Source organism: Bos javanicus, chromosome 18, assembly GCF_032452875.1.
Source record: "Bos javanicus breed banteng chromosome 18, ARS-OSU_banteng_1.0, whole genome shotgun sequence".
Taxonomy (NCBI): Eukaryota; Metazoa; Chordata; class Mammalia; order Artiodactyla; family Bovidae; genus Bos; species Bos javanicus.
Window position 1 is genome coordinate 1556341 of NC_083885.1, and position 26745 is coordinate 1583085.

Here is a 26745-nt window from a genome sequence, read left to right on the forward strand (position 1 = left end):
ATGAGGTCAAGTGCTTTTGTAATACGATATTGATTACTGCTGCCCCATGTGGACAGAGACAAGGGCTTGGCTGTGGTCTAAACCTCTAAGCTTTACGGGTGCTGACTCGGTTTTAAGATACCTTTGCAGCACAGGAGAAAAAAAGAAAGTATCTTTTCTATTCCCCCATGCTTTGCAGGCATCTCTTAGAATCTCCAAAACAGTGAGAAGCTTCCCTTTGTCTTACATAAGGGTTTCAGGAAAGTTTAAGATTACAAGCAAACAGGCCCAGCATTTGCAACTGCCGATCCCCACCTTTTCATCATGAAGGATGACAAACCTCCTTCCCTGGGATGAGGCTTCTAGGGGAAACAGTCCGCTAGTTGGTGGCTTTGGTGTTCTCAGGAAAGTGAAGTGAAGTCGCTCAGTCGGGTCTGACTCTGCGACCCCATGGGCTGTAGCCACCTAGGCTTCTCCATCCAAGGGATTTTCCAGGCAAGAGTACCAGAGTGGGCTGCCATTTCCTTCTCCAGGGTTCTCAGGGAAAGTTCTCTAAGTGCAGGATGGATTACCCAGTCCAGTCTTCTCTGGGCTAAGGCTTAGCTGCTGGTGAGCAGAGAGCCGTGGAAGGGGCTGCCGGGTGCTCAGCAGCAGTGGGCCCTCGCTCAGGTCTTCTCAAGCCACACCTCCACCAGCTGGCCCTTGAGAGGCAGGCCTTGTGAGTCTCGGCCCTGCATGAGCATCCTGGGTGAGGCCATTTCTGGAAAGTACTGGTGGTCCCATTCCGTCATTACCTCTCCCCGGGCTGAAATATCAGCACCACATTGGGCTGGCTTCTGGTCTTTGTGGTTCAAGGAGAGTGTTTTGGGGGCCCCACCATTCACCAGCTCACCCACGCCCATGCGTTCTGCTCCCTCCAGCTCAGAAGTGACCACCCCGCCAGAGGGCTCCTCAGGCGTGAAGGCCAGCTGTGCACAGGGCACCTCTGGAGTGTGCCCAGCTGGACACCCAGTGCTGATAAGGGAGGAGGCTATGGTCAGCCAGGCTTCCCTGCAGCTCAGCTGGTAAAGAATCCGCCTGCAGTGCAGATCCCGGTTCGATCCCTGGGTCAGGAAGATCCCCTGAAGAAGGGATAGGCTACCCTTCCAGTATTCTTGGGCCTCCCTGGTGGCTCAGCTGGTAAAGAATCTGCCCACAGTGCAGGAGACCAGGGTTCCATCCCTGGGTTGGGAAGATCCCCTGGAGGAGAGCATGGCAACTCACTCCAGTTTCCTTGCCTGGAGAATCCCAGGGACAGAGGAGCCTGGCGGGCTGCAGTTCATGGTGTCACAGAGTTGGACACGACTGAGCGACTAAGCACGCACACACGCTTGGTCAGTCAGGGCCTAGGCAAGCTCTCTTACAGGAGCTGCCCACTATGGTGGAAAAGACAAAACAAACCTGAGAAAGGCTGACAACAGCTCAGGAGAAAGTTACCACTTTTCCAACCACTTAATTCTTCCTCTGACATTTCAGACATTCCTTACTATTCGGCTAAGCTGGTTCACGGGCAAGCCAGTGTTTGAATGCCAACCAGGCTTCCTATTTCTGGGCCTCACAGAGCTCCAGCCACCCAGAAGTCACAGTCCATGCCTCATTCTCTCGCCCTTCATAAGGACTATGCTTCTCATTTTCCACGAGTCCAAGTGCTTGGATTCCAATCCTGACCCATCACTTCCCACCCGCCACAGGCAAGTTCTCACATCTGTTATCATCTGGGTGACACCAGGGCCCACGCAGGACCAGAGGAGATAATCCTCAGAAAGAGTGGAGCTTCACATAGGCCGGGCACCTAGAAAACACCCACTGATGTTGGCTCTATCAGCATTGTTCATGGGAATGGCACTGACAGTCCCGGGTCATTTCTTGAACATTTCTGGGGGCTGGACAGGGCGCTCCGATCTGAGACTTTGCTCTGAGACATGTTTCCCTCTGTGCAGTGAGTGCATCATGGGGCTAAAGGTGAGGAGACAGCTGATGGCACTTCAAACAGAAAATGCCCTCAGACTGCAAATGGCTCAGCGAGGTGCTATTTTCGTCTTTTCTCCTTGCCATTTGGAGGGGGAGGAAAGGAAGTGGGGATAATGCCATGTCCTTATTCTTCCCTGGCTGCAGCTATTTTGCATGAGTCAGGAGCAAGGTGAGCAAGGACAGGTTCAGTATGGTTCCTCGCGTCCCACCTGCTCACATCTGGGCACCTGGCCCCGAGTGATGGTCAGGCAGCCGAACAGTCTCCAGGGCCGACCTGGACTGGAGAGGGGTGCCAGTGCCCTCCTCACTGAGACTCTCACCACACGAGATAGGGCCGCGTGTGCAGGGATGGGCGTGTGGGTGATGGGTCAGGCCTCTGCTGCAGGTGTGGGCCTACACTGTCTCCCACGCACTCTGGCACTCTGGCTTTTATGTTGGTACCTGCTTGGATGCATTCTCTGATGACTGCTTGGCACCGAGGGACCCACGGGGAGAGGGTGGGATGAAGAGCGGGCTATGTGCAGAACCAGGAGGCCAGGACCCCTTCAGGCCCACATGAGCCTCCCTCCCACTGAGCACTGCAGGCTTACCCTGAAGGAGGTCTGCCCACCTTTACCGGATGAATACAGGCAAAGATCCAGAGCCCCGCCCTCTCTGCCCCCTGGCCCCTGCCCATTGGCTCTCCTTGAAGAAATCTTGGTTTTCTCTAAGCCAGGAAAGCCCAGCTGCAATGTCAGATCCTTACAGCAACTCATTACAGTTGATTCTCACACGAATGCCGCTTAGCGCAGAGGAAGGATCTTTAATAAACCCCCAGGGAGACGGAGCTGACATGGTTCCATGGCTTATTCTGAGCTGGAGCTGCAGTGGGGGCTCCTAGCTAACTGTGTCTGGTCTGATGGAGGGTGGCCACTGCCCCGGGCATCTGATAGACCCAGCCCCTGCTTTAGGGAGAAGCTGAAGGCCCAACAGTCGTGGCCAGAGAAGCAGGTGCTTGGGAATGACTCGGGGCTCATAAAGGGTACGACCGGGGTGGGCTGGTAGTGGGGGATCACTCCACAGAGGGAAGGACGGTTCTCTGACCCTGCATCTCAAGGGGTCTTATCCATCCTGAGCACCCAAGAGGGCCCCGCTGCTGTCTTGGGCCCCCACATTTCCCTCATGTCCTGGGACTGAAGCCCTGGGCAGGCAGGCAGAGTTCATTCTCACGTCTTTGTCCCCAGCACCCCACACTCACATTCCCTGGGCCTGGCACTAATTTGCTCATTCATTCATTTACTTGTACATTCAGAAAACATCCATTGAGCATCTTATGTGCAAGATCTGTGCTAGGCACTGAGAGCACATGTGAACAAGATCAACAGTGTCCTAGGAGTCTGAAGAGAGGGACATGGCATGACTATTGATCAGTCACACAGCAAGGAGGAATCTGCAGCCATTGCTGGCACTCTAAATGAAGGACCCATGGGCTATGGCCCAGTCAGGAAAGGGCCCCTGACGGGACAACAGTTAAGCCATAAGCTGGGTGATAATTAAGAGTGGGCTTGAGAACGAGAGAGAGTAGGGCCTTCCAAGAAGAGGGGCAGCATGTGCAAAGATCCTCTGGCAAGAGGGAGCAGCGGGGTACAAAGGCCTGACAGAGAGTTAGTGTGTCTAGGGCACAGAGAGCAAGAAGAGGCACAGGGGAATTAAGTGAAGAGGAGTTCAGGTCATACCCCAGGGAGGCTTTGGCTCTTGGCCATGGATGGGAACAAGTGGCTGGCAGGGCGTGATGCTTTCTGAAATAACATCCTGGCTGCAGCTGTGGAGGCTGGAGAGGTAGGAGCAGAGTGGATATGGGGAGATCACTTCAGGGCCAGTAATCCAGCCAAGAGGTGACAGGGCCAGGACTAAAGGTTTGCATGGATGAGGGACAGGATGGATGGAGAGATGAACTGGAAAACAAATGTCTGATGAATGAGTGAGGGAAAGATGTGTAACTGGATGACAGAGGTTGGGGGGAGTGAAAGGAAGGATGAAGGGACATGTGGCTGGCTGGAAGGAATGTGTGGGAAAAGGCTAAGACTGAGCGGCTGGATGGGAGACGGGGACAGAAAGAAGGATGAGTAGATACTTATCCTTGGATGAGTATCTTGTTTCATCGTGTGGATGAAACACGAATGCAAGATGGGCCCAGCAGGAGGAGTGGGGCTGGAGGAGGAGACATGCCTGGGGTCAGGATTCTCCACACCTGACCTCTGCACACCCAGGCCACATCCTCCAGGAAGGGGAGGCCAAAGGGAGAAAGGTCCCAGGTGGTGGCGTGGACCAGAGTTTCATGCCAGGTCATGCCTCTGCCTGCCGGCCCTGGGCCACAGAGAGGACAGGCAGAGCAAGGGGACACAGCCAATTCCCAGCCTGCCCCAGCTCCCTTAACCCCTCAGCCTGCAGAAGGCACCTCTGTCCCTTGCTGTGAGGGGCAGGAGCAGACACTGGGCATTCTGGAGGATGCAGCCTGGCAAAGACTTGATGATGACTGTCCGTGTAAAAGTTAAATATATTTTTTCAAGCATTTAAAAAGTCACATCTCCAGGTAGGCAGATGAGTAGCTGCATTTGCATTAAAAACTAATGTAACAAAAATACACAAGGCAATAATTCATAATGCATTCTATTCTACAGAGTCATCTTTTAATGCGTGACATATCCTGGGCAGCTCCTCTGTGCTAATTTTATTTAATGAGCACATGTTATAGAATTTTCAGAGCACTGTCCCTGGGCAATTAAAATGCGTGAACCTTTTCAGTCCAATTGTGTTCCTGAAGAAAAGTCCTCAGTGTGAAAAAGAAAGAAATGTCCAGGTGTTGCCTGCTGTTGTGTCCCGCTGTGCTGGCCTTGGGGACCTGCAGCCCTTCTCCCCTGGCCCTGGGCCTCAGGCTGTCACTCCTGCTTTTTCTTGGCCATGCCCAGCTCTCAGGCCTGGACCCACACTGTGAGAAGCCCTCCTTGAGCAGGCACTGATTGAGTGCCCACTGTTTGCCTGACCTGGTTAATCTGGGCACACTCTGCACCGAGAGACATAAAGGCTATGCAGGGGACCAGTGGGAGCTAAAGCAGGCTGCAATGCCTCAAAGAGAAGCAGGGACCACCCCTTGAAGCACTGACAGGTCTCCCCTTCCTCATCTGTGTACTGGGCACACCAGCATTCTGGCATCTACAACTCTGTGAGTTTTAGGTCTGGAAGGGGCCATAAAGAGTCCCTAATGAGTGGTTCCCAAACTTTGTTCCTTGGAGCCCCGGGCTTCCCAGCCCTGCCTCTAGCCACAAACAAAGCAGTTTTCCTTCTAATCTTTTTTTTCTTTTTGGGGAGGTGGGGGTTGTTGGGGGTGTGGGGAGAAGAGTGACTTTTTTTTTGGCCACAATGCTGGGCATGTGGAATCCTAGTTCTCCAGCCAGGGATCAAACCCATGTGCTCTGCATTTGAAGTGCAGGGTCTTAACCACTGGGCCATCAGGGAAATTCTCCCTCTAATGGTTTTAAATATTGAGGTTCCACACAGCAATTAGCTTGAAAAAGGAGGTCTACTGCTTTAAAAGATTTTAAAACTGATTTAGCCTATGGTCCGTCTGACAGAATGTGGTCCACTGGAGAAGGGAATGGCAAGCCACTTCAGTACTCTTGCCTTGAGAACCCCATGAACAGTCAAAAGGCAATATGATAGGATACTGAAAGAGGAACTCCCCGGGTCAGTAGGTGCCCAATATGCTACTGGAGATCAGTGGAGAAATAACTCCAGAAAGAATGAAGGGATGGAGCCAAAGCAAAAACAATACCCAGTTTGTGGATGTGACTGGTGATAAAGCAAGGTCCAATGCTGTAAAGAGCAATATTGCATAGGAACCTGGAATGTTAGGTCCATGAATCAAGGCAAATTGGAAGTGGTCAAACAGGAGATGGCAAGAGTGAATGTCAACATTCTAGGAATCAGGAACTAAAATGGACTGGAATGGGTGAATTTAACTCAGATGACCATTATAACTACTACTGTGGGCAGGAATCCCTTAGAAGAAATGGAGTAGCCATCATGGTCAACAAAAGAGTCTGAAATGCAGTACTTGGATGCAATCTCAAAAATGACAGAATGATCTCTAGTCATTTCCAAGGCAAACCATTCAGTATCACAGTAATCCAAGCCTATGCCCCAACCAGTAATGCTAAAGAAGCTGAAGTTGAACGGTTCTGTGAAGACCTACAAGACCTTTTAGAACTAACACCCAAAAAAGATGTCCTTTTCATTATAGGGGACTGGAATGCAAAAGTACGAAGTCAAGAAACACCTGGAGTAACAGGCAAATTTGGTCTTGGAATACGGAATGAAGCAGGGCAAAAGCTAATAGAGTTTTGCCAAGAGAACGCACTGGTCATAGCAAACACCCTCTTCCAACAACACAAGAGAAGACTCTACACATGGACATCACCAGATGGTCAACACCGAAATCAGATTGATTACATTCTCTGCAGCCAAAGATGGAGAAGCTCTATACAGTCAGCAAAAACAAGACCGGGAGCTGACTGTGGCTCAGGTCATGAACTCCTTATTGCCAAATTCAGACTGAAATTGAAGAAAGTAGGAAAAACCACTAGACGTATGACCTAAATCAAATCCCTTATGATTATACAGAGGAAGTGAGAAATAGATTTAAGGGCCTAGATCTGATAGATAGAGTGCCTGATGAACTACGGACTAAGGTTCGTGACATTGTACAGGAGACGGGGATCAAGACCACCCCCATAGAAAAGAAATGCGAAGGGCAAAATGGCTGTCTAGGGAGGCCTTACAAATAGCTGTGAAAAGAAGAGAAGCGAAAAGCAAAGGAGAAAAGGAAAGATATAAACATCTGAATGCAGAGTTCCAAAGAATAGGAAGAAGAGATAAGAAAGCCTTCCTCAGCGATCAATGCAAAGAAATAGAGGAAAACAACAGAATGGGAAAGACTAGAGATCTCTTCAAGAAAATTAGAGATACCAAGGGAAGATTTCATGCAAAGATGGGCTCGATAAAGGACAGAAATGATATGGACCTAACAGAAGCAGAAGATATTAAGAAGAGATGGCAAGAATACACAGAAGAACTGTACAAAGAAGATCTTCACGACCCAGATAATCACGATGGTGTGATCACTCACCTAGAGCCAGACATCCTGGAATGTGAAGTCAAGTGGGCCTTGGAAAGCATCACTACGAACAAAGCTAGTGGAGGTGATGGAATTCCAGTTGAGCTATTTCAAATCCTGAAAGATGATGCTGTGAAAGTACTGCACTCAATATGCCAGCAAATTTGGAAAACTCAGCAGTGGCCACAGGCCTGGAAAAGGTCAGTTTTCATTCCAATCTCAAAGAAAGGCAGTGCCAAAGAATGCTCAAACTACTGCACAATTGCACTCATCTCACACGCTAGTAAAATAATGCTCAAAATTCTCCAAGCCAGGCTTCAGCAATACGTGAACCATGAACTTCCAGATGTTCAAGCTGGTTTTAGAAAAGGCAGAGGAACCAGAGATCAAATTGCCAACATCCACTGGATCATGGAAAAAGCAAGAGAGCTCCAGAAAAACATCTATTTCTGCTTTATTGACTATGCCAAAGCCTTTGACTGTGTGGATCACAATAAACTGTGGAAAATTCTGGAAGAGATGGGAATACCAGACCACCTGACCTGCCTCTTGAGAAATCTGTATGCAGGCCAGGAAGCAACAGTTAGAACTGGACAGGGAACAACAGACTGGTTCCAAATAGGAAAAGGAGTTCATCAAGGCTGTATATTGTCACCCTACTTATTTAACTTGCATGCAGAGTGCATCATGACAAACGCTGGGCTGGAAGAAGCACAAGCTGGAATCAAAATTGCCGGGAGAAATATCAATAACCTCAGATATGCAGATGACACCACCCTTATGGCAGAAAGTGAAGAGGAACTCAAAAGCCTCTTGATGAAGGTGAAAGAGGTGAGTGAAAAAGTTGGCTTAAAGCTCAGCATTCAGAAAACTAAGATCATGGCATCCGGTCCCATCACTTCATGGGAAATAGATGGGGAAACAGTGGAAACAGTGTCAGACTTTATTTTGGGGGGCTCCAAAATCACTGCAAATGGTGATTGGAGCCATGAAATTAAAAGACGCTTGCTCCTTGGAAGGAAAGTTATGACCAACCTACATAGCATATTCAAAAATAGAGACATTACTTTGCCAACAAAGGTCCGTCTAGTCAAGGCTGTGGTTTTTCCAGTGGTCATGTATGGATGTGAGAGTTGGACTGTGAAGAAGGCTGAGTGCTGAAGAATTGATGCTTTTGAACTGTGGTGTTGGAGAAGACTCTTGAGAGTCCCTTGGACTGCAAGGAGATCCAACCAGTCCATTCTGAAGGAGATCAGCCCTGGGATTTCTTTGGAAGGACTGATGCTAAAGCTGAAACTCCAGTACTTTGGTCACCTCATGCGAAGAGTTGACTCATTGGAAAAGACTCTGATGCTGGGAGGGATTGGGGGCAGGAGGAGAAGGGGACGACAGAGGATGAGATGGCTGGATGGCATCACCGACTCAATGGACATGAGTCTGAGTGAACTCCCGGAGTTGGTGATGCACAGGGAGGTCTGGCGTGCTGCGATTCATGGGGTCGCAAAGAGTTGGACACGAGTGAGCAACTGAACTGAACTGATATATATACATATATATATATATATATATATAGTTATTTAGTCACTAAGTGGCGTCTAGCTCTCGCAACCCCATGGACTGGGGCCCACCAGGCTCCTCTGTCCACGGGATCTCCCAGGCAAGAACACCGGAGTGCGTTGCTATTTCCGTCTCCATTTCTCCAGGGGATCTTCCTGGCCCAGTGATTAAACCCATGTCTCCTGCATCTCCTGCATAAGCAGGTGGACTCTTTACCACTGGGCCACCAGGGAAGCTCATATACTCATGTGTGTGTGTGTGTGTGTGTGTGTGCATGTATATATATATAAATTATACAAAATACTGTTGCTGTTCAGTCACTAGTCATGGCCACCTCTTTGTGACCCTGTGGACTGCAGCACACCAGGTTTCCCTGTCCTCCACTATGTCCTGGAGTTTGCTCAAGTTCATGTCTACTGAGTCAGTGATGCTACCTAACTGTCTCATCCAAAATATACAAATTATACAGATACACTTATATATATACATGTACATATATATATATTTATATATAATTTTTCCCTAGGGGAAAAATTTGAAGTGGTTTACAAAGCTGCACGTGGCATAACAGAGTGAAAATAATTTAATGACAAAACTGGAATAAAGGGAAAATGAAGGGGAAGTTAATTTGGATAAAGGTAGACAAAGAGCTGTGTGCACACAGTCTTGGGCAGGTGAAAAGGTCAGGTAGCGTATGTAGTTGAAGACACAGCTTGTGTTTAAGTTGACAGACAGGAAGCAGCTGGCCAATGCCTCGTGCATCACGCCTGCTTAGACCGCTGGGGGCCTCTAAGAACAACTTCCACTCATTCATTCAACAAACACTTTGTGAGCACTGCAGGTGTGGGCAGGGTGCGAAGCGACTGTGGGTTTACCCACTGTCAGAGGAGACAGCAGTCAAAACGTAAGCCTCCGTGGCCGCTCAAACAGCACAGCATAAACATGACTTGCTCTGGAGCCCGTGGGGCAACAGGCACCTCCAGCCAGGCCAAGGAGGATGTGGTGTCTGAGGGACCCCGTGGAGGGAGGGGCAGGTGGTGGGTGAGAGGACATGGGGTGAGCCGTGTGGACGGATGCTGGACCCAGAGGGGTGCGGAGGGGTGTTGAGGAGGGGCCCAGGGAGGGCCAGCCTGCATGAAGCCGCTGGGGGCTGGGGCTGGGGTGGGGGAAGATGAGTAAAGTACTCATGCAAAGTGCATGTGCACAGAGCACTCTGGCCTCTGCTAGGTGGTTGCCTGGCTGTTGGGTTAGTGGACGTGGACAGGCCCGTTAGGAACACTGCACTGCCCACGTGGGCGCTGATGTGGCAAGAGACAGGGTTCAAGGACGAGGGCAGGACTGGGCCTGGGGCAGGGGGTCCGGGGCAAGAAACAGGCAGATGGAAAGCTGTCTTGGAGGTCGTGCTGTGGGCATCTCTGGGCTGATCCACGGAGGGTGGGCGGACTCCGGCAGAAGGGAACAGGAAGGGCTGTCTAAGCAGAGGAGGGAGGGCCCCGTGGCTGCTGCGCGGCAGCCGGTCTGTCTGGAGCCTGGGGCAGCGGAGGCAGCGTGGACGCAGGTGAGACAGAACTTTCCCCCAGGGTGGGGTCAGGAAGGCATCCTGGACTGAATTCCAAAGTACTGGGCAGTGAACTAGAGAAAACACCTCTACCGCCTCGCAGCTGTTCGTACTTAGGCGCATTACTTCACCTCTCCGTAGCCTACCTGTGTAAGAGCACCGCGCGTTCCGCCTCCCAGAGTCTCCTGAGAGGATTAAAGGAGAGAATTCTCTTGGCACCACGAACAAAGAATCACAGGCCTGTTAGCACCCTGCAGCCTCAAAGTTTAAAGAATTTGAATGGGCGGGTAGGAAATCCTCCCCTGAAGACGAGGCCCGGTACTGAGGAGCTGGAAAGCTCCATCCGGCCTGGGAAGCACCCTGATCCTGTGGTCAGGGCTGCCCTTGGCCCTGCAGACAGCAGCCGCCGAACCAGAGGGAAAGGCCTGTTTACTGTTTTCATTAAGTGGCACCATTAAAGGGTCCTTTGGGGCAAGATTTCATTTCAAAAGAATTAAGGAGCTGGAAAGGAGCTAGCAACAAAGTTGACCACATTAAAAACCCATTATAAATGTTAAAATACAAAAAAAAAAAAAAAATCTCATTCCCACGCACTCTCCTTTGGAAGCAGCCTGGGGCTGGGATCAAGCTGAGGTGCCAGTGCAGGGGAGCTCCTGAGCTTCGACCCTGAGAGTTGGTATGGTTAGGTGTGTGGACAGAAGCCAGATGGTCTGGGTTCATGGCCCAGAGTTGCCAATTATTTTAGAATGGTCTTGGTAGGGCTGCTAGATTTTAGCAACTTAAAATATAGGACACCCAGTTAAATTTGAATTTCAGATAAACAATCAATAGCATTTTAGTGTAAGTATGTCCCATGCAGTATTAGAGATTAACATATATTATACTTTAAATTATCTGTTATTTATCTGAAATTCAAATTTAACTGGGCATCCTGTATTTTATCTGGCAACTCTAGGCTTTGGGCAAGTTACTTTACCTCTCTGGATCTCAGTTTCTCCATCTGTAAAATGGGGATAAAATAGTTACTCCCACAGTTAAGAGGATGGGGTTTAAAATAATGTACTTACTGTGGTACCTGGTCCCAGCAGGGCTCTGTCTTCTTGGGCCCTGGATGTGGATGGGGCCACTTGCTCGGGGAGGAGGGGAGGAAGCCAGGCCCAACCTTCTGGCACATGGGGTCCCACCATGGCTGGAGAGGCAGGATTCAGAAGGAAGCCGTTTATGGGGCTGGGGGAGAAGGGGACACAGACAAGGGCCACAAGAACAGACATTCATTTGTGCAAAGCCCTCTGTGCCTGGGTGCTCAGAGAAGACTTCCTGGAGGAGGTGGCACTTGTTCTAGGCTTGAGGTTCAGGTCAGACCTAGACAAAGGAATAGAAGTCAGTGGTTCTGCAGGGTGAGCCTGGAGTCCACTCGAGGTGCTGGCAGAGAACAGTGGATCGGAGTACAGGGCTGATAGCAAAAAAGCAGTGGGGCTGAGGTTGCTGGGGATATTACAGAGCAGCCCAGCTGTGGCACTGATGTGGTGGCGCTTTCTCCTGAAGGCAGAGGGAACCCATCAAAGTTTTTGCCCCTCAAGGAGGGTGAACCAGATGCGTTAGAAGGAGGGAGGCAGGCACAGGGTGGCGGTGGAGGCAGGAAGACGCTTTAAGAGGTCACCGCCGCACTGGGGCCCAGGCAGGGCACAGGGCGCCGAGAGGCATGGCTAAAACAGGCAGGGACACGCGTGTCTGCCCCCACCCCGTGGGCTTCCCTGGGGGCGCAGCTGGTGAAGAACCCGCCCACAGTGCAGGAGACCCAGGTTCAACCCCTGGGTCAGGAAGATCCCCTGGAGGAGGAAAAGGCTACCTACTCCAGTATTCTGGCCTGGAGAACTCCATGGACTGAACTCTATGAACTGTATGGTCCATGGGGTCGCAAAGAGTCGGACACGACTGAGTGCCTTTCACTTCAGTACCCCCCATTGAGCCTGGAGCACTCACAGTCGTCCCAGCCCAGACACGGAGGCTGCCCTGCGGACGTCACCTCCCGTGGACATGGACCCCCAGCAGGAGGACAGCTTGTGCTCACACCCAGGAGCCAGCTGCCCAAGGCTGGGGCAGGGCCAGCACAGGGCCGAGGCACCCACAGCTCGCCCTCCTCTTGCACCTCCTCAGTCCACACTTTCAGTTTCCTTTAAAGACCAAGGCCATTGGTCGCTCCTAGTTTTTGCCCTAGTTACCAGCACACATTAATTTTATGGCAGAAGTTAATTCTATCCAGTCCTGTTAGTGCTCGATTATTCCTTGCCGATTCCCTTTGAATAAATATCTGTGAAGAGGGTTTAATTAAAACATCAACAAGGGGAGCAGCCTCTTGAAAGGTGGTATCTTCCCACCCAGCTGTGGCTGGGCACAGCGTTCAGGGGAGGCCAGAGAGCCAAGGTAGGATGGGTGCAGGGGGCCATCAGGAAGCCAGGCATGTCAGGGTGCGGGGAGCTAGCCCCGCATGGTCACCCCAGGGTGTAGGAATGAAGGCGAGCTGACAGCCAGGCCTCCTGGATCCCGTACCAGAGCTTGCCCAGAGGTTGCAAACTCAGACCCCTACAGAGGGCCAAGCATGGGGGTGCAGATGAGTGAAGCAGGTTGAGGAGAGGGCTGACTCCAGGGCATCAGGGAGGAAACAGGCAGCCGCCAGGGCCCGGCCTGGGCTGAGCAGAGCAGTGAGCAGGAGATCCCTGCTGAGAAGACAGCGGCCAGTCATGCAGCTAGGTGGCTGGCAGGCCCAGAGCTGCTGGGTCGTGGGCCTTTCCAGTTCGCATACCAATTTGTGCTTTTACGTAAAAGTCTCCCACAGTTTACCTGTTGGATTATAATTTACGATTTTTAGAGCTCTGCATGCACCAAGCCAGACCCTTTTGCATTCCAGACTGAATCCTCAAGTGGCAACTCAGTGCTTCTCCATCGCCCCAGGCTCTGTGACTGTGCGTGTGCCCCCACAGATAACGGCACGCTGCCTGACCGTGGCCAAGATGACCAAGTGTTCTATTCCACAAGCCCCTGCAAATCTCCTTGTACCCTGCCCCAGGAAGCTCCTAGAGGAAGCCTTCCTCTTTGTCTGGGCTCGGCCACCACCACACTCACGGTCAGGGCCAGTGATGGGAACGAGGGTAAGAGCCAGTCTGTTCCCAGCTGCCCCAGACAGACAGGCCTCCGTCTCCACGGTAAGTGGATGTCCAAGTGCAGCCCACAAAGTCCAGCCGTGCCCAGACTCTTGCTGCTTGGGGGCTGGCCCCTTCTCTTATTCTCACATGGCAGCAAAGGGGAAAAGGAATAGAAGCGAACAGCCATGCTGAAAGAAACTCATCCAGGGCACTCCACTTGGTTTTCTAACATTTTCAGCCAAAAAGTCCCTATTCAAAAAACATGTTATGACAGCACAAAATGCCGAATGGATGTAAGTGGCCTTGCTCTGCTTGACACAGAGGAGGGCCCTGTCCTCCAGACCTCCATCACAGTCCTGATGTTAGGATACCCACGCTCACTGGTGGAGTGGATTTGTCCATGAGGCTGGACTAGTTCTCTTCTGCCTGTGCTCAGCATGGGAATATTCTAATACAGCACTTGAGGGGGCAAAGGCCAGGCACTGAGGGGTCACCCACAGGGTGAACCTCCAACTTTGCTTAGGTCCCAAGAGCCAGAATCAGCCTGTTAGCCATTTTTATGTGTAGAACCAGACCACAAATGTATCTGAGTTTTACTGACTCAAACCTGAAATAAATTTTTAGTTTTTAAGCTATAGACAAAACAAAACAAAATACAGCCTCTGAGCAGCACTGGCCTCTGAGGGCACCTTTGCAAACTCCTGACCCAAGCCAGCCCCTCGGCGGCAGCCCCCAGGCCAAGAGAAGAGACTGCATTGGGGAGGGGAGAGGCTGCAGACACCAAACGATCCCAGACGTGTGGGCGGGGCGGGTGGCGGAGGGCGTGGTCGTCCTGGGCTCACAGATGAGCTGGGGAGCAGCCTACCAGTCCCGATGCCTGCAGAGGTGGGTGGTCCCCCCAGTGCCCCCGTGCCTGTAGGAGTCCAGGCCAGAGTAGGGGTGTCCTCTGCATCCCGCTCCCAGGAACCAACTGTCAGGAACCTCTAGTGCGGGCAAAGTGAGGATCCCAGAGGGTGAGTGGAGCCCAGCCTCCTTCACTGCCATCATGAGGAGATAAATGGCCCCAGAGATTCCCTGTTGTTTTCTGACGTGGGCTTTGGAATTCTGCCATTGCTGGGTAAATAGAGAAGCAGGATTTTCCAGTGGAAGCTGCTGGAACTGGCACCTTCACTGTGCCTGTGGGTCCGGGTGCACCCACAGTGTTCTTTGGGAAATGGCTCTGGTGTGAGTCTTACCCCACTCGCCACCCAAATGATAAAAGTTAATATTCACAGAGCAGCTTTGATTTCTGTAAGAATGATTACCAAAACAGTGCTATCTGTTTAATACAAAGAGTGAATCAGCTACTATTCCATCAGATGCTTCCCTCACCTCTCAAGCAGCCTAATTTTCCTGCTTAACCACAACATCAACTTCTGCGTGCTGCAGAGCTCTTCCTGGCCCTCCTTAGGAAAGGAGGAAATAGACTGTTAGCAACCAGTCATCACAGCAGCCTGCATGTCCTCGGGAACATCGACCTCTCCACGGCGCATGGTACAGGAGGCCAGGATAGGAGGTCCTGCCTCGGCTGAGCCAGAGGCACTCTCCTGGTCCTTGCTCTGGAGGGTCGGGTGAGCCCTGGACAGTGCAGACAGTCCTGCCTCGCTCCAGGAAACGGTGAGGACGTGCACTAAGGCAGCAGATGCTGGAGCAGGGGCGGGTGGGGGAGCTAGGTGCTAGACAACTGCCCACGCCCCTCCACTGGACAGCGGTGGAGGGGACGGGGCTGCCAGACCCCTGAACTCTGACCCGTCCTGTTGTGAAGGCCCCTCTGCCTCCAGGAGCAGCCCAGAAGCCCGTCTTCCCTAGTCAACTCTGGCTCATCTGAGTATCTTGTGAGGGATATAGCAAGAGGTTCCAAAACCCGAGTCCTCCACCCCTCAGAGACCCAGGGGCGTCTGTCTGTCTTGAACACAAATGCTTGGGAAGATAGTTATTCTGTCTGTTTATTCCATCTTGGAAAATGTTTCTCTCATTTTGAGGAGGACAGCCCTCAAAATTGGTTCTTCTCCAACACTTTTCAGAAAAGTAATTATGTTGTCCTTTTCATTAACATTTTATTCACATGGCTCTTACTCTGTTTGAGGCACTGGTTTTTTACATGATTGTATCTATCAGAGAGCTTCTGACGCTGTATCATGGTGACTTGGATGTGGCGGGCAGCCATCTATTTAGGTCATGGTTCTCTGGGTCAGTGGGTGTTTCTCCTGCTGGTGTCTCTCAGCTTCTTCATGCACCTGTGGTCATCTGCCCTTTCATTTGGGGCCAGCTGGTCTAGAGGGACCTCAGCTGAGACATCTCCTGGCTCTTAACCTGCAGCAGGCCAGCCCAGTCTTCTCTCATGGCAGGGGGTTCCAAGAGCCACAGAGAAAGGCAAGCCCCGGTGCACTTTTCAAGCTGTTGCTTGCTTCACGCTTGATAATGTTCATTGGCCAAAGCAAGTCCTGTGGCCAGCCTCGTCAGTGTGTGAGGGCACCATCACAGAAGGTGAGGGAGGAGGGGCATTTGTAGCCGTTTCTGCAACCTACCACTGTCATCTTGCTTAGTCTGGACCCAGCCTGGGGAGCCATGCCCTGCACATACTCATTTCATGGCGCCATGTGTGTGCAATCCACATTTTACGGAGTGTGCCCCAGGACCCAGAGAGGTAAAGGATGTTGCACGGGTCCCACAGCAACCTGGCCAGAAGCTGTCCTGGTTCCAGCCCACTACCCCATCCCACCTCCTCAGGTCCCGTCCATGGCAGTGCAGGGTCAGGGAGACGAAAACATGCCACCCAGGAGCCAAACCCGGCTCCCCCGACGCAGACATCCTCAAGCAGAGACACGGACGACCCTGGTGCCTGCCTTCCCCGGGCACTGGCCTCCGGGAGACCCTCCGCTCCACAGCCCCTGTTGCCCGCAGCCCCTGTTGCCCGCTGCCCGGCCCTGTCCCGCCCCACAGCCCCTGTTGCCCCCCGCCTGGCCCTGGCCCGCTCTGCAGCCCCTGTTGCTCCCCGCCTGGCCCTGGCCCGCTCTGCAGCCCCTGTTGCCCCCTACCTGGCCCTGGCCTGCTCCACAGCCCCTATTGCCCGCCGCCTGGCCCTGGCCCGCTCTGCAACCCTTGTTGCCTGCCACTTAGCCCAGCACAGGAGCAGGGTGGTTGTTTCAGTTCAGGGTTGTTTCAAAGTCTGCAATTTTACAACTTTTAAGCATGAGAAGGTGAGACTGCAATAGTGAAAAAGACAAAGTCGACAGTATTCGGAGGCAAATTAACATTTCTTCTCCAGTCTCCTGTGCCCACAGTTCTGCAGTGTTCACCCCGCCTGGCTTGCATTTGCTGTGCCTCCTGGCCCAGCGTGCCTTGAGGATCTGGATGTGTCCTTCTGCACACTCACATCTGCTTTTAAGTGCCTCACACACTTGTTTCTGTCTTGCCTGCACGGGCCTGAGTGTCAGGGTTTGCAGGAGCAGAAAGATCTGCACCAGGATATGGGGAGGCCAGTGGGGCTGGGCTGGCCACGTGAGCCCCGTGGGCCCAGGAGCCAGTGCCCTGCTGGTCACCCCTATTTCCACACCTCCGAGCCTCAGTGAGTGCACCCAGGCATCTGGGCTTCCATCAGCTGGTCTGTTACCACATCCACCCTTGTCCTTCCCAGAGACACACGGCCGTGAGGAGCAGCAAAGTAAGACCCAAGCCTTTAAGTGACCGCACCGTGGTCCTCCCGATGACAGGGGGCAAGAGGGTTTGTCAACTTGGGTGAAGCTGCAGAGGAGGGCCGGGAGTGGTGACGACGTGAAAACACTACCGCAAGGGAAGGTCGCCCGTTAGGGCCCTCCTGTCCTTGTGCTTCTCGGTGGGGGCTCAGGGCTGGGTTCAGAAACGCCGACCTTGGATAGGACGGGCACAGCAGATGGCCCCTGCCCTCTTTTCTTTCAGATCTCCCAACACAGCCCTCGTTTCCTAAAATGAACAGATGGAATCCTGGCATCTCAAGCCAGAATGGCCCTGGATCATTTGTCCAAGCCCCTCCTCGTACAGAGTGGAGACTGGGGCCCAGGTCACAAGAATGAGGGAAACACCTTGGACAAGAAAGACAAAAAGCTCTTCCCCCTGGAGTGGGGAAGAAGTCAGGGGCTGAAGCCCGGGCTTGTCAGGGAAGCCACAAACCCAGCCAGGCTGGCAGCAGCTCCTGCAAGCAGCCGGGTAGAGGGGCCGCAGCCTCTGTGCATGTCCGCGGGCCAGGAAGGGCCTCCTGCACCTCCCCTCAGGGTACAGGACTCCAGCCCAGCTGGCTAGGCGGGGCGAAGGGAGGAGAGGTTTCCATAAGGTGCAGATAGGCAGTTTCCAGCCGGAAACTGCTCCATGGACGCAGCCCGATTCTTTGCAAGTTGATAGTGACGTCCACATGGTTCGGGCAGGACCAGGGGCATCCATGGTGCCTCTACATTGGCTCCTCTTAATATAACCTGGAGGGAGCATCCCACCCCCTGATGAGAAGCCTGGGGTTCATGGGTGGGCTTTTGCTGAGTTGCACAGGAGGCCTCCCAAACAGATGAAGAGCTGATGACTGACAGATGGGGAGCTGGGCAGGCAGCCCAGGTGAGGAGGGTGAAGGCAGTATGTCACGGTCCCAGTAGTGGGCCAGAGGCTTGGGTTAGAGCTCACATGGAAGACACAGATGGGGGTGACCTCCCATCAGGATAGTGCAAGGGTCACTCCTGGGGGGCCCTAGCCCTCTGACCTCCTCCAAACAGTGATTGCTGAGTGCCCCACTTTGACCCCAGGGGCTGGACTGACGGTTTGTGGAAAGAAGACTCACACATTCAGGATGCCTCAGGCAGGGTGTCTGTGAATGCAGAACTGTGCGGTTCAGGCAGGAGCTGGGGGGGATGGAGTTGTGTGCGATCAGGGAGTCTCTCTGGAGGAGCGGGCAGCTGGGCCTTAAGCACCAAGGGCACTTTGCAGTGTAGTCCTGGCGGCAGGAGTGGAGAGGGAGCACAGTCTTCTTATTCAACTAAAATAATGCCTGGACTCAGGATGTGCTGTCTAGCACACACCCTTCAGGCAGGGGGGCCCCGTGTCTGGACCACGAATGGGCTCCTGTGCAGTTGGTAAAGAGGAAGCCACTGCAGAGCAGCCGTGTCTGGCTGGGTACCAGCTGGGCACTCAGAGCGACAGCCCTCCAGGGGAGGGTCTCATCCGCCCCCCACCCCCTCACCCCACCTGCTCCCAGGAGATAACCCTGCCCATTCTCTCGTCCCCTGCAGGCACCGGCCCAAACTACACCACAGACCCGCTCCTGTCCCTGTTCCTGTTGGCCCTACATGAGTTCCTGCACCTGCTGGTGGGGCCCTGACAGACTCACCGGCCTGTGCTCCTAAGCGGCCTGCACGGCTGCCCAGTCCCTGGGTGAGGACCGCATCACCAGATGGACACAGACAGACTCAGAGACGCATGACCAAGTCCATGTGGAAAGCAAATAAACCATATTTTTGGGGGAAGTTACATAAATGTAGACAACCTAAAATAATGCATCTAGTTTCCAAATAAGATGGAGTTTGGACCATGCAGTATGCATGGATGGGATCAATGATTTCTCTATTTTAATGTATTTTTCTTTTCAAACTTTTCTTCCAAGTCTTCATTTTGCACGAACTGTTGAGCAGTTATCTTTAGGATACTATGTAAAAATGTCAGGTCAAAGCCTTTTTGACAAAGCAAAATATTTTTAGTAGATTATTGTGTTTAGGAAATTTTTTAATTTACTTTTTTCTTTGGGGGGTTTTCTTTTTTATTAAATTATTTCTTTTGAGACATTTTGATTAAAAAAGATACATCTTATCATAATTAAAATTCAGTCAATAATATTTATTTTTAAATAAAGATTGGAAACAAGGTCAGACACTCGTTTATAAACTGTACTGTATATTGCTGAATAACAGTTGAATAAAAAACAACTTTGAAATAACCTTTCTACAGACATGTATGAATTTAAGCCGTGGTGCCCCGAGCAGCCCAAATGCTGAGTGCTGTGCCCTCCTGGTCTCTGCTGCCAGCTGCACTGGTGGCTGGCTGCAGCCCAGGGCTCCCGGCCAAGGCCACACTGGGCAGAACAGAGTGCTTGCCCAGCCTCCGCCAGGGACAGGGAACTTTGCGGACTGCGCCCCCAGTCCTGGTCCTCAAGGAAAGGAATTATTGGAAAGAGCTGTGATATAAATCAAGAGCCATTCTTTCCCTTCCGGCTTAACTACCTGTCAATGCATTTGCCCAGTTAGAGATTATGCGTCCAGACGTGATTACTGTGGCTGGAGTCACTGCTAGTTTGAGGAGAGAATTTGGGGAGAGAGTGCGGCATTCCACACTCTTTGTTCATGCATCCAGAGATTGTGCTGAGCCTCTGAAATGTGTGTGTTCAGGGCAGGTTGAACATGAACGTCGCTCAGTTGTGTCCAGCTCTTTGCGACCCCATGGACTATACAGTCCATGGAATTCTCCAGGACAGAATCCTGGAGTGGGTAGCCTTTCCCTTCTGCAGGGGATCTTCCCAACCCAGGGATCAGACCCAGGTCTCCCATATTGCAGGTCGATTCTTTACCAGCTGAGCCACAAGGGAAGGAGGTTACATGTCTCAAAGAAATAGGCCCTGGGGGGTGTTATTCTTCATTCCATGACAAGATCGCACTAAATTGCCAGATCCCATGGATTCGTTTAAAATCTAGCCAGTTTTTAAACAAACGTGCTTGTCACTGATGTTGCTCACCAGACATTATTACTTCTTCACTGGCTGGCACCCTGTGGCAGTTGGGGCCGTCTTACCTGCTCTGGCCACTGAGTTGAGAACAGAGGCATATATGATTTCCAGTCCCAGACACTGGATCACTAATGCAAGAAGCATTCCTTTCCCCCTAGGACAACTGGTGACTTTCAAGGTGATAAACACTCTGCCAGCCTAAGTCCCAACTTTCTACGATGGGCAGAGCCCCCTCTGCAGGCCAGCTTTGGAAATGCAGCACGATGAGGGATTGGCCTTTATGGTTTCAGGCCACTGAGCTTTGGAGTTGTTAGTTATTGCAGCATAATCCAGCCTATCCCTACAAATTCAGCAAGGTACTGCCATATTTATTTGAGAGGAAAGAGAAAGTAAAAGTTTTTTGGACAGTCCCACGTGTGCAGAGAGCCCCAGTGTGGAGCTGACAGACTGGGATACCTGTGAGAAGACGACCTTGAGCCAGCTGTTTTTAAAGGCTACATAAAGCTGTTTCACATTTCATTTACGTTGACCAGCACCAATCAAGTTGTACGTTTAATCATTTTGTCTGGTGGACAGTGATTCTGTCCAGAAGGATCATCTCTGTTTATAGTTAACTCAATACTGCACTGGGCTGTCATGTTAAATACAGGCGTCTGTGCTTGAAAAGAAAAAGGGACTTCCTGGATGGTGGGCTGAATGGAAACAATGTGTCAGTGACAGGCTGATGTTGTGCCAGATCACTCCAGGGGCCAGGAGCCAGGGAGCCATCTTCCATCGCCAAAACCAGACCCCTCTGCACACGTGCAGTCAGCCAGGTCCCTGCCCGGAAGCGACGGGCCCTGCGTGTGGGGTGCGTGTGGGGAAGAGGAGGCAGGTGTGTTTGGCGAACTGTTCCCATGGGCTGCCCCTTTTCAGCACTGAGGCAGCACCTTGCACCCAGAGGAACAAGCCCTCAAGTCTCCCTGGAGATCACGGTCTCCTGGGAAGGAAGTCACGGATGAACCTTAGCAATTTCCCTGAAGTGGGAGCTCCACTGCCTCCCACCAAGAGAGGCCAATGGAAGAATGGAGGAACCAGGGTCCGTAGGTGGCGGCAGCAAACCCCTCTGACCCCGGGACCCCCAAGGGCCAGTGTCCCTGCTGGTCAGCGCTCTGAACTCACAGGAGAAAGGGAAACCAGCCCCTGCAGACCCACCGAGCAGGCTGATGGGATCTGGGTACACGCTCTCTGGCGTCCTTTATGCCACCCTCCTAGACAAGGACCAAGAATGAGTCGTTTGCATTGAATATTATGGGATGCAAAGAAACCGGGAGGGCTAAGCACCCACCAAAAAGAGAAAACGTGGGACTGGACTCAACCCAAACCACCTTTTCCTTTGGTTTTGGTACCAGCCCGGGCAGACGGGTCCAAGGACAAGACAACTTATTTCAATTTGGGGAGAACACACTGTGGGTGATTCAGGAGCTCTGGCCCCAGCCTGTGACAACTACCCGCCCTGCTTGGAGGCACTGGGGAAGGGACGGTCAGCGTGGCGACCAGCACCAAAATGAGGGCACAGAGCCAGGGGGGAGGAGGAGGGAGATGATGGCGGGCAACCTGCACCTTAGCCAGAGGTGGAGCGAGAGCGGGAGAGTGCAGGGGGGGGGGCCAGGTATGTGGGGAGCCGCCCCTGCACCCCAGCTGTGATAAGGGGCTGGCACCTCACGCTGCTGGTCCACCCGGGCCCTCAGGCAGCACCTCGGGGCACAGCCTGGGGGAAGGACAGGAACCCCCGTGTCTGACGGGAGGGGATGTGACCGGGGCCAGTGCACTCCCAGTTTTGTTTCCATCTCCACCGCACAGTCTCAGTTACCGCTCTGAGTCAGAAGGAGCGCTCGGTCTGATTGATCCTAGACCGGCCTCGGTGGTATACCAGATGAGCCATCTGTGAGCTGTGCTTGCAGCCAAGGGGCTTCTCCCACAGGGCAGGGGCACCCGTTTTTACCCAGTTTTGCCTTGCTTTCCCATAGAGGCCCCTCTCTCCTTCCGACATCAGCAGCCATCCTGTCAGGGTTCAGAGGGCGCAACCCCTTCATTCCCCGGATAACGAGTGGCAGGCGGCCCGGTTCCTCTGCCCCTGTGTGCGTGTCTGCTTAGCAGTCTGCCCTCTAACTCTCCTCCCAGGTGGGGGCGGGAAAGGACGCAGAGGGGCTGGGCGCCAATTCAACCGACCTGCACAGTGACGCTGCCGGCCCGAAGAGCCCCTGCCCTCCTCAGCCCGGAGGAGACCTTACCTCCTCCTTGGGACCCCAGGAACCCTACGATGCATGGAAGGACTCGCCCTATTTTGTGGCTGCAGACACCACATGAGCTAAAGTCTGGAAACAACATTGGCAGTGACCCCTTTTAAATGACAAAGACCCATGTAGCACTAAAAATACATTTCAAGTCAAAAAACATGACTTCACGTCACGTCTAATCTACCAGCAACTAAGAAAAATACAACAAAAATCAGATTTGCTCCCTGCATCTGATTTTTTTAAGGGGGAAGTGATAAGTAATAATTTTTACTATATAATAAGTGATTCAGTAAGTAATAAGTGATAATAATAAGTGATAAGTAATACTCTTAGAAAATATAGATATCTTTTAGATTTTGAAATCAGGGAGGACTTCTTAAATAAGACACCAAAAGTGGTCACTATAAAAGAAAAGATAGATGATTTTGACTGGATTATAATTAAGATCATTTATCAAAAGACACCATAAAGAAAGTGGAAAGAATCCATAAAATACAACTAACAAAGGATTAGAATCAAGTATGTATAAACAACTCCTGGAAATCAGTAGGAAAACCACAAATAATACAATGGGAAATTAGACAAGAGACATGAACCACCATATCATGGAAGAGAAAATATGTCCAGAAAATACATAAGGTATTCAGCCTCAAAGCGATAAGAGTACTATAAATCAAAGCCACAACGATTATACCCACTCAAGTGCGTGTGTGCAAGCTCAGCTGCATCAGTCGTGTCCAAGTCTTAGCGACCCCACAGACTGTAGCCCACCAGGCTCCTCTGTCCATGGGATTTCCCAGGAAAGACTACTGGAGTGAATGGTCATTTCTTTCTCCAGGGAATCTTCCCGACCCAGGGAGGAACACACATCTCCTGCGCTGCAGGTGGATTCCTGTACCACTGAGCCACCTAACTGCAGGAGGGTGAACTGGTCTAACGTCACTGGAAAACACTTGGCACTAATTCTTAAAATCGAACATTCACATACATACCTTTTAACCCAGGAGTTCCACTTCATATCCCCAGGGGCGATATAAACACAAGTACACAGCAGTACCACTCACGTAACCTGGCAACAGGCAAGTCCCCATAGTCAAGACAACGGCTGAATCTGCTGTGGAACATGCTGATGGCACATTACACACGAGACAAAGTGAATGAACTACATCTCAGCATCTGTTAGTTGAAAAAAGTAAGTCCCCCAGAACTACATATAGTATTGCTATAATACTCTTTTTATAAAGTTAAAATCCAACGAAAACCAATAGATGGATGGATGGATGGACTCTTTTAAAAACACACAAGATGAGATAAAATTAACTAAGAAGGAAAGTAAGGGAGTGATGAATATGGATTCCTTGGCGGAGGGAGGCAGGAAAGGGGGGTAGCGGAGAGAAGCACCCACAGGTGGATGTAGGTAATTACCACAACCAGTTTTTGAATTGAGTGGTGGGGTTGGTATTATTTTGAATGAATGAATGAATGAAGCCATACACAAATCAATGATAAGAGCCTATCATAATAAGGACAATGATTAATCAATTCTGTGCAGATGAAATTAAAAACAAAAGACGCAAAAAAGACTCTAAACTATCAGGGATTTATATTAAAACCAAAAGCAAAATAACTTTCTCTTTCCACAGCCCCAAGACAATGCATGTCTCAATTCAGTCTCCCACCCAGAGGTTGCAAACTGGCAGTCTGTGGGCCACACAAGGATGTTTGTTTGGCCTGAACAAGGATTTTTATTATTACTTCACAACATTGGGAACTCTCGTGTAAAACTCAAATTTCTGTCTTCCCCTGAAAAAAAACGTAGTATGTGGCCCACATTCCCACGCAGTGAATGTAGGTGCCAAGCAGTTGCTGTCCCCTACAAAAGAACAGTCTCCTACTTCCCTACAAGCTCTACCACTCCCTGTCGCCTCACCCAGCTTGCAGCGTGCAGATAGGCAGTCTGCGAGGGCCTGCAGGCACATGAGCGTGCACCGGGAGGTCCTGGGTCTCCAACCCTCCTCTCCCGTCAGCAGCCTCTGACAGCTGTGGTCCCTTACAGGGCCAGAAAGCAGTCATCCAGAACGCTCCTCAAAGAGACTGGAGCAAGACGAGATTCAGGGTTCACCAGAAACCCATTCCCAAAGCAAGTAATTTATGTTTTCAAATAACATGTATCCAGTTGTTTATTTAAGTACACATCAAAGGAGTTAAATTGGATTGCAGATACCCTGAGTTTCTTTTTCCGTGCAAATGCTATTTTTTTCTGTGCCTTTTTTTTTTTTTTTTAGTAAATTATAGTATACAAAATTTTCCATTTTTCTTTGAAAGGTCTGCTGTGTGTCTACAACAAAGTCTACCAACATACTTCACATAGCTGACTAATACGCTTTGCAGCAGCAAACAGATTCCTGCCCCTTAAACACCAAAAGGCTTGGTATTATTATTCCAGCTCCCTCCACTGACCCAGCCCCAAGCACTTCCATGGTAAAAATATGATCCCACCATCACCACTTCCATACCTTCTCCAAACTGGCCCTAAGGAATTGGTTTTTTAAACTAAGGCAGATCACAGTCACTTTTCAGAATGTTAATTCCCATAAAACGGAATGTCAGTTTTACATGGACGGCTCTCCTTTATCAGAAAAGACTGATTCCATTTGACTGATTAATTGTCCGTAGAACCGTCAAGGCTTCCAGACTAGAGCTGATGGCTGGGGAGGAGGCAGCCACAGTGTTGTGATGTGTGGGGCACTCCTGCACTGGGGAGGCCAGGAGATTACAAATGTACAAATTATTAATTCAAATCAATAGAGCAAGGGGTTCAGGCTGAGAGACATTCAATTACATTGTTCAAAGAGAAGATGCTCATCTTCAGCTAGTCCGCTCCATGCTGCAAATAATAGAACATTTTTAATTTGTGAGGCAGGGATGTTAATCTTTTGCCATGTAATCCAGTCCTTGGGGCACGCCATAAATATGTGGCACTGAGTGTGTGAGGCTCCCTGCAGAGGGCACTCAATCAAGTCAGCCCTGGCTTCCCTGCCTGTCTCTTTACGTTAATCTCTCAACACTCGGTTAGGAAATATAAGCAAATGGATGATGGATGGATGGATGGATATGGAGGCAGAGGTAAAGACAGAAATTTTCAAAAACTGTCAGACAACCAGACCCCCAACCATAAACAGTTTATGACTTCCAAATTTGGCCTGACCCAGTAGCACAAATAAATCCCAGAAGAATGATTCACATCCCCAAAGGAATCACTTTAGAATTCCTTTAAGTAGCAGGCTCCTACAGTACCTTTAACAGAGGATTTGAATTCCAGCTTCATTATACAGACAGTGAAGCAGACACGCAGAAATAAAGTTTAGAAGGTTATACACCAAGGTGTTAAAAGCTTATGTCTCCAGTGGTGGCTGGGATGGTGTTTACGTCTGGCTGTGAGGTTCAATTTTTCTGTGATGAACACTTACTAAAATATTTTTAATTAAAGAAAAGACAATTTCCCTCACACAAACACACATATACAAAGGAAGATTCAATTATAAAGGTGGAACTTCCCAGTGGGGCTTCCCTGCTGGCTCAGTGGTAAAGGTATCACCTGCCAAGGCAGGAGACTTGAGTCCAATCCCTGCGTTGGGAAGATCCCCTGGAGAAGGAAATGGCAACCCATTCCCATATTCTTGCCTCGGAAATCCCATGGACAGAGGAGCCTGGCGGGCTACAGTCTGTGGGGTCACAAAGAGTTAGACATGACTAAGCGACTAGCGCTCACTTTTCAGAGCTTTTTCATGAACAGCCGTCACAGAAGAAGAGGCCTTACTACATCTCTTTTCAAGGTGTGCTGAGATACAGAAACAAGAACCAGTGAGTCTCAGGCTGTCTGAGCAAAAGGCAGCCTTGTGGGAGTCTCAGAGTCCACTCGGGAGCCAGCTCTCAACAGGCTGCGGCAGGCAGCGTGCACAGAGTTGAGTCAGCCACAGGGAGGGGCCTGCTCTGAGCGGCGCCTGGGAGACAGAGCTGCACTGCGTGAATCAGAGGGCACCTGTCACGACAGAGACAGGTGTGGGGGAAGTCAACCACGTCACAAATCAAAATAACAGGGAAAACTCCAGTCCAACAAGACTGAAGAAACTTCAGCTCTTCTGCTCTCAGCCTTGCCAGAGCGGGCCACGGAGACTCTCCTGGGACAACAGAAACACGAGGCACGTGGAGATTCCGCAGATGAATAGGCAGCTCCAAGTCCAAAGGATGCATCTGTTGACTGTGTAGAAAACTAAAATCATCAAATAAATGAA

General features: G+C 51.0%; 2 protein-coding genes across 3 annotated transcripts in view; one reads left to right on the plus strand and one right to left on the minus strand.

The window, feature by feature from the left end:
* VSTM2B (V-set and transmembrane domain containing 2B) overlaps nucleotides 1-19995 on the plus strand; it is a 29415-nt gene extending 9420 nt beyond the window's left edge. For both annotated transcript variants that reach the window (XM_061386672.1, XM_061386673.1), the window contains one exon: nucleotides 18688-19995. In XM_061386672.1, the coding sequence (XP_061242656.1) occupies nucleotides 18688-18776 (89 nt within the window). In that variant the 3' untranslated portion in view covers nucleotides 18777-19995. The remainder of the gene's footprint in view (nucleotides 1-18687) is intronic.
* Nucleotides 9156-12644, minus strand: LOC133229925 (uncharacterized). The gene is made up of 2 exons (XM_061386671.1): nucleotides 11324-12644; nucleotides 9156-10441 (listed from the first exon to the last, which is right to left on the minus strand). The coding sequence occupies exons 1-2, from the start codon at nucleotides 11529-11531 to the stop codon at nucleotides 9621-9623; spliced, it is 1029 nt and encodes a 342-aa protein (XP_061242655.1). The 5' UTR covers nucleotides 11532-12644; the 3' UTR covers nucleotides 9156-9620.
* Nucleotides 19996-26745: the final 6750 nt, after the last annotated feature.

What these genes read in the sequence shown, in the direction of transcription:
- LOC133229925 (XM_061386671.1), bottom strand. Translation starts at nt 11,531, where the DNA reads ATGAATGTCTGTTCTTGTGGCCCTTGTCTGTGTCCCCTTCTCCCCCAG. An exon ending in TGCTGGGACCAGGTACCACA is followed by an intron (nt 10,442 to 11,323) that starts GTAAGTACATTA and finishes TAATCCTCTCAG; the next exon opens with GAGACTCTGGGAGGCGGAAC.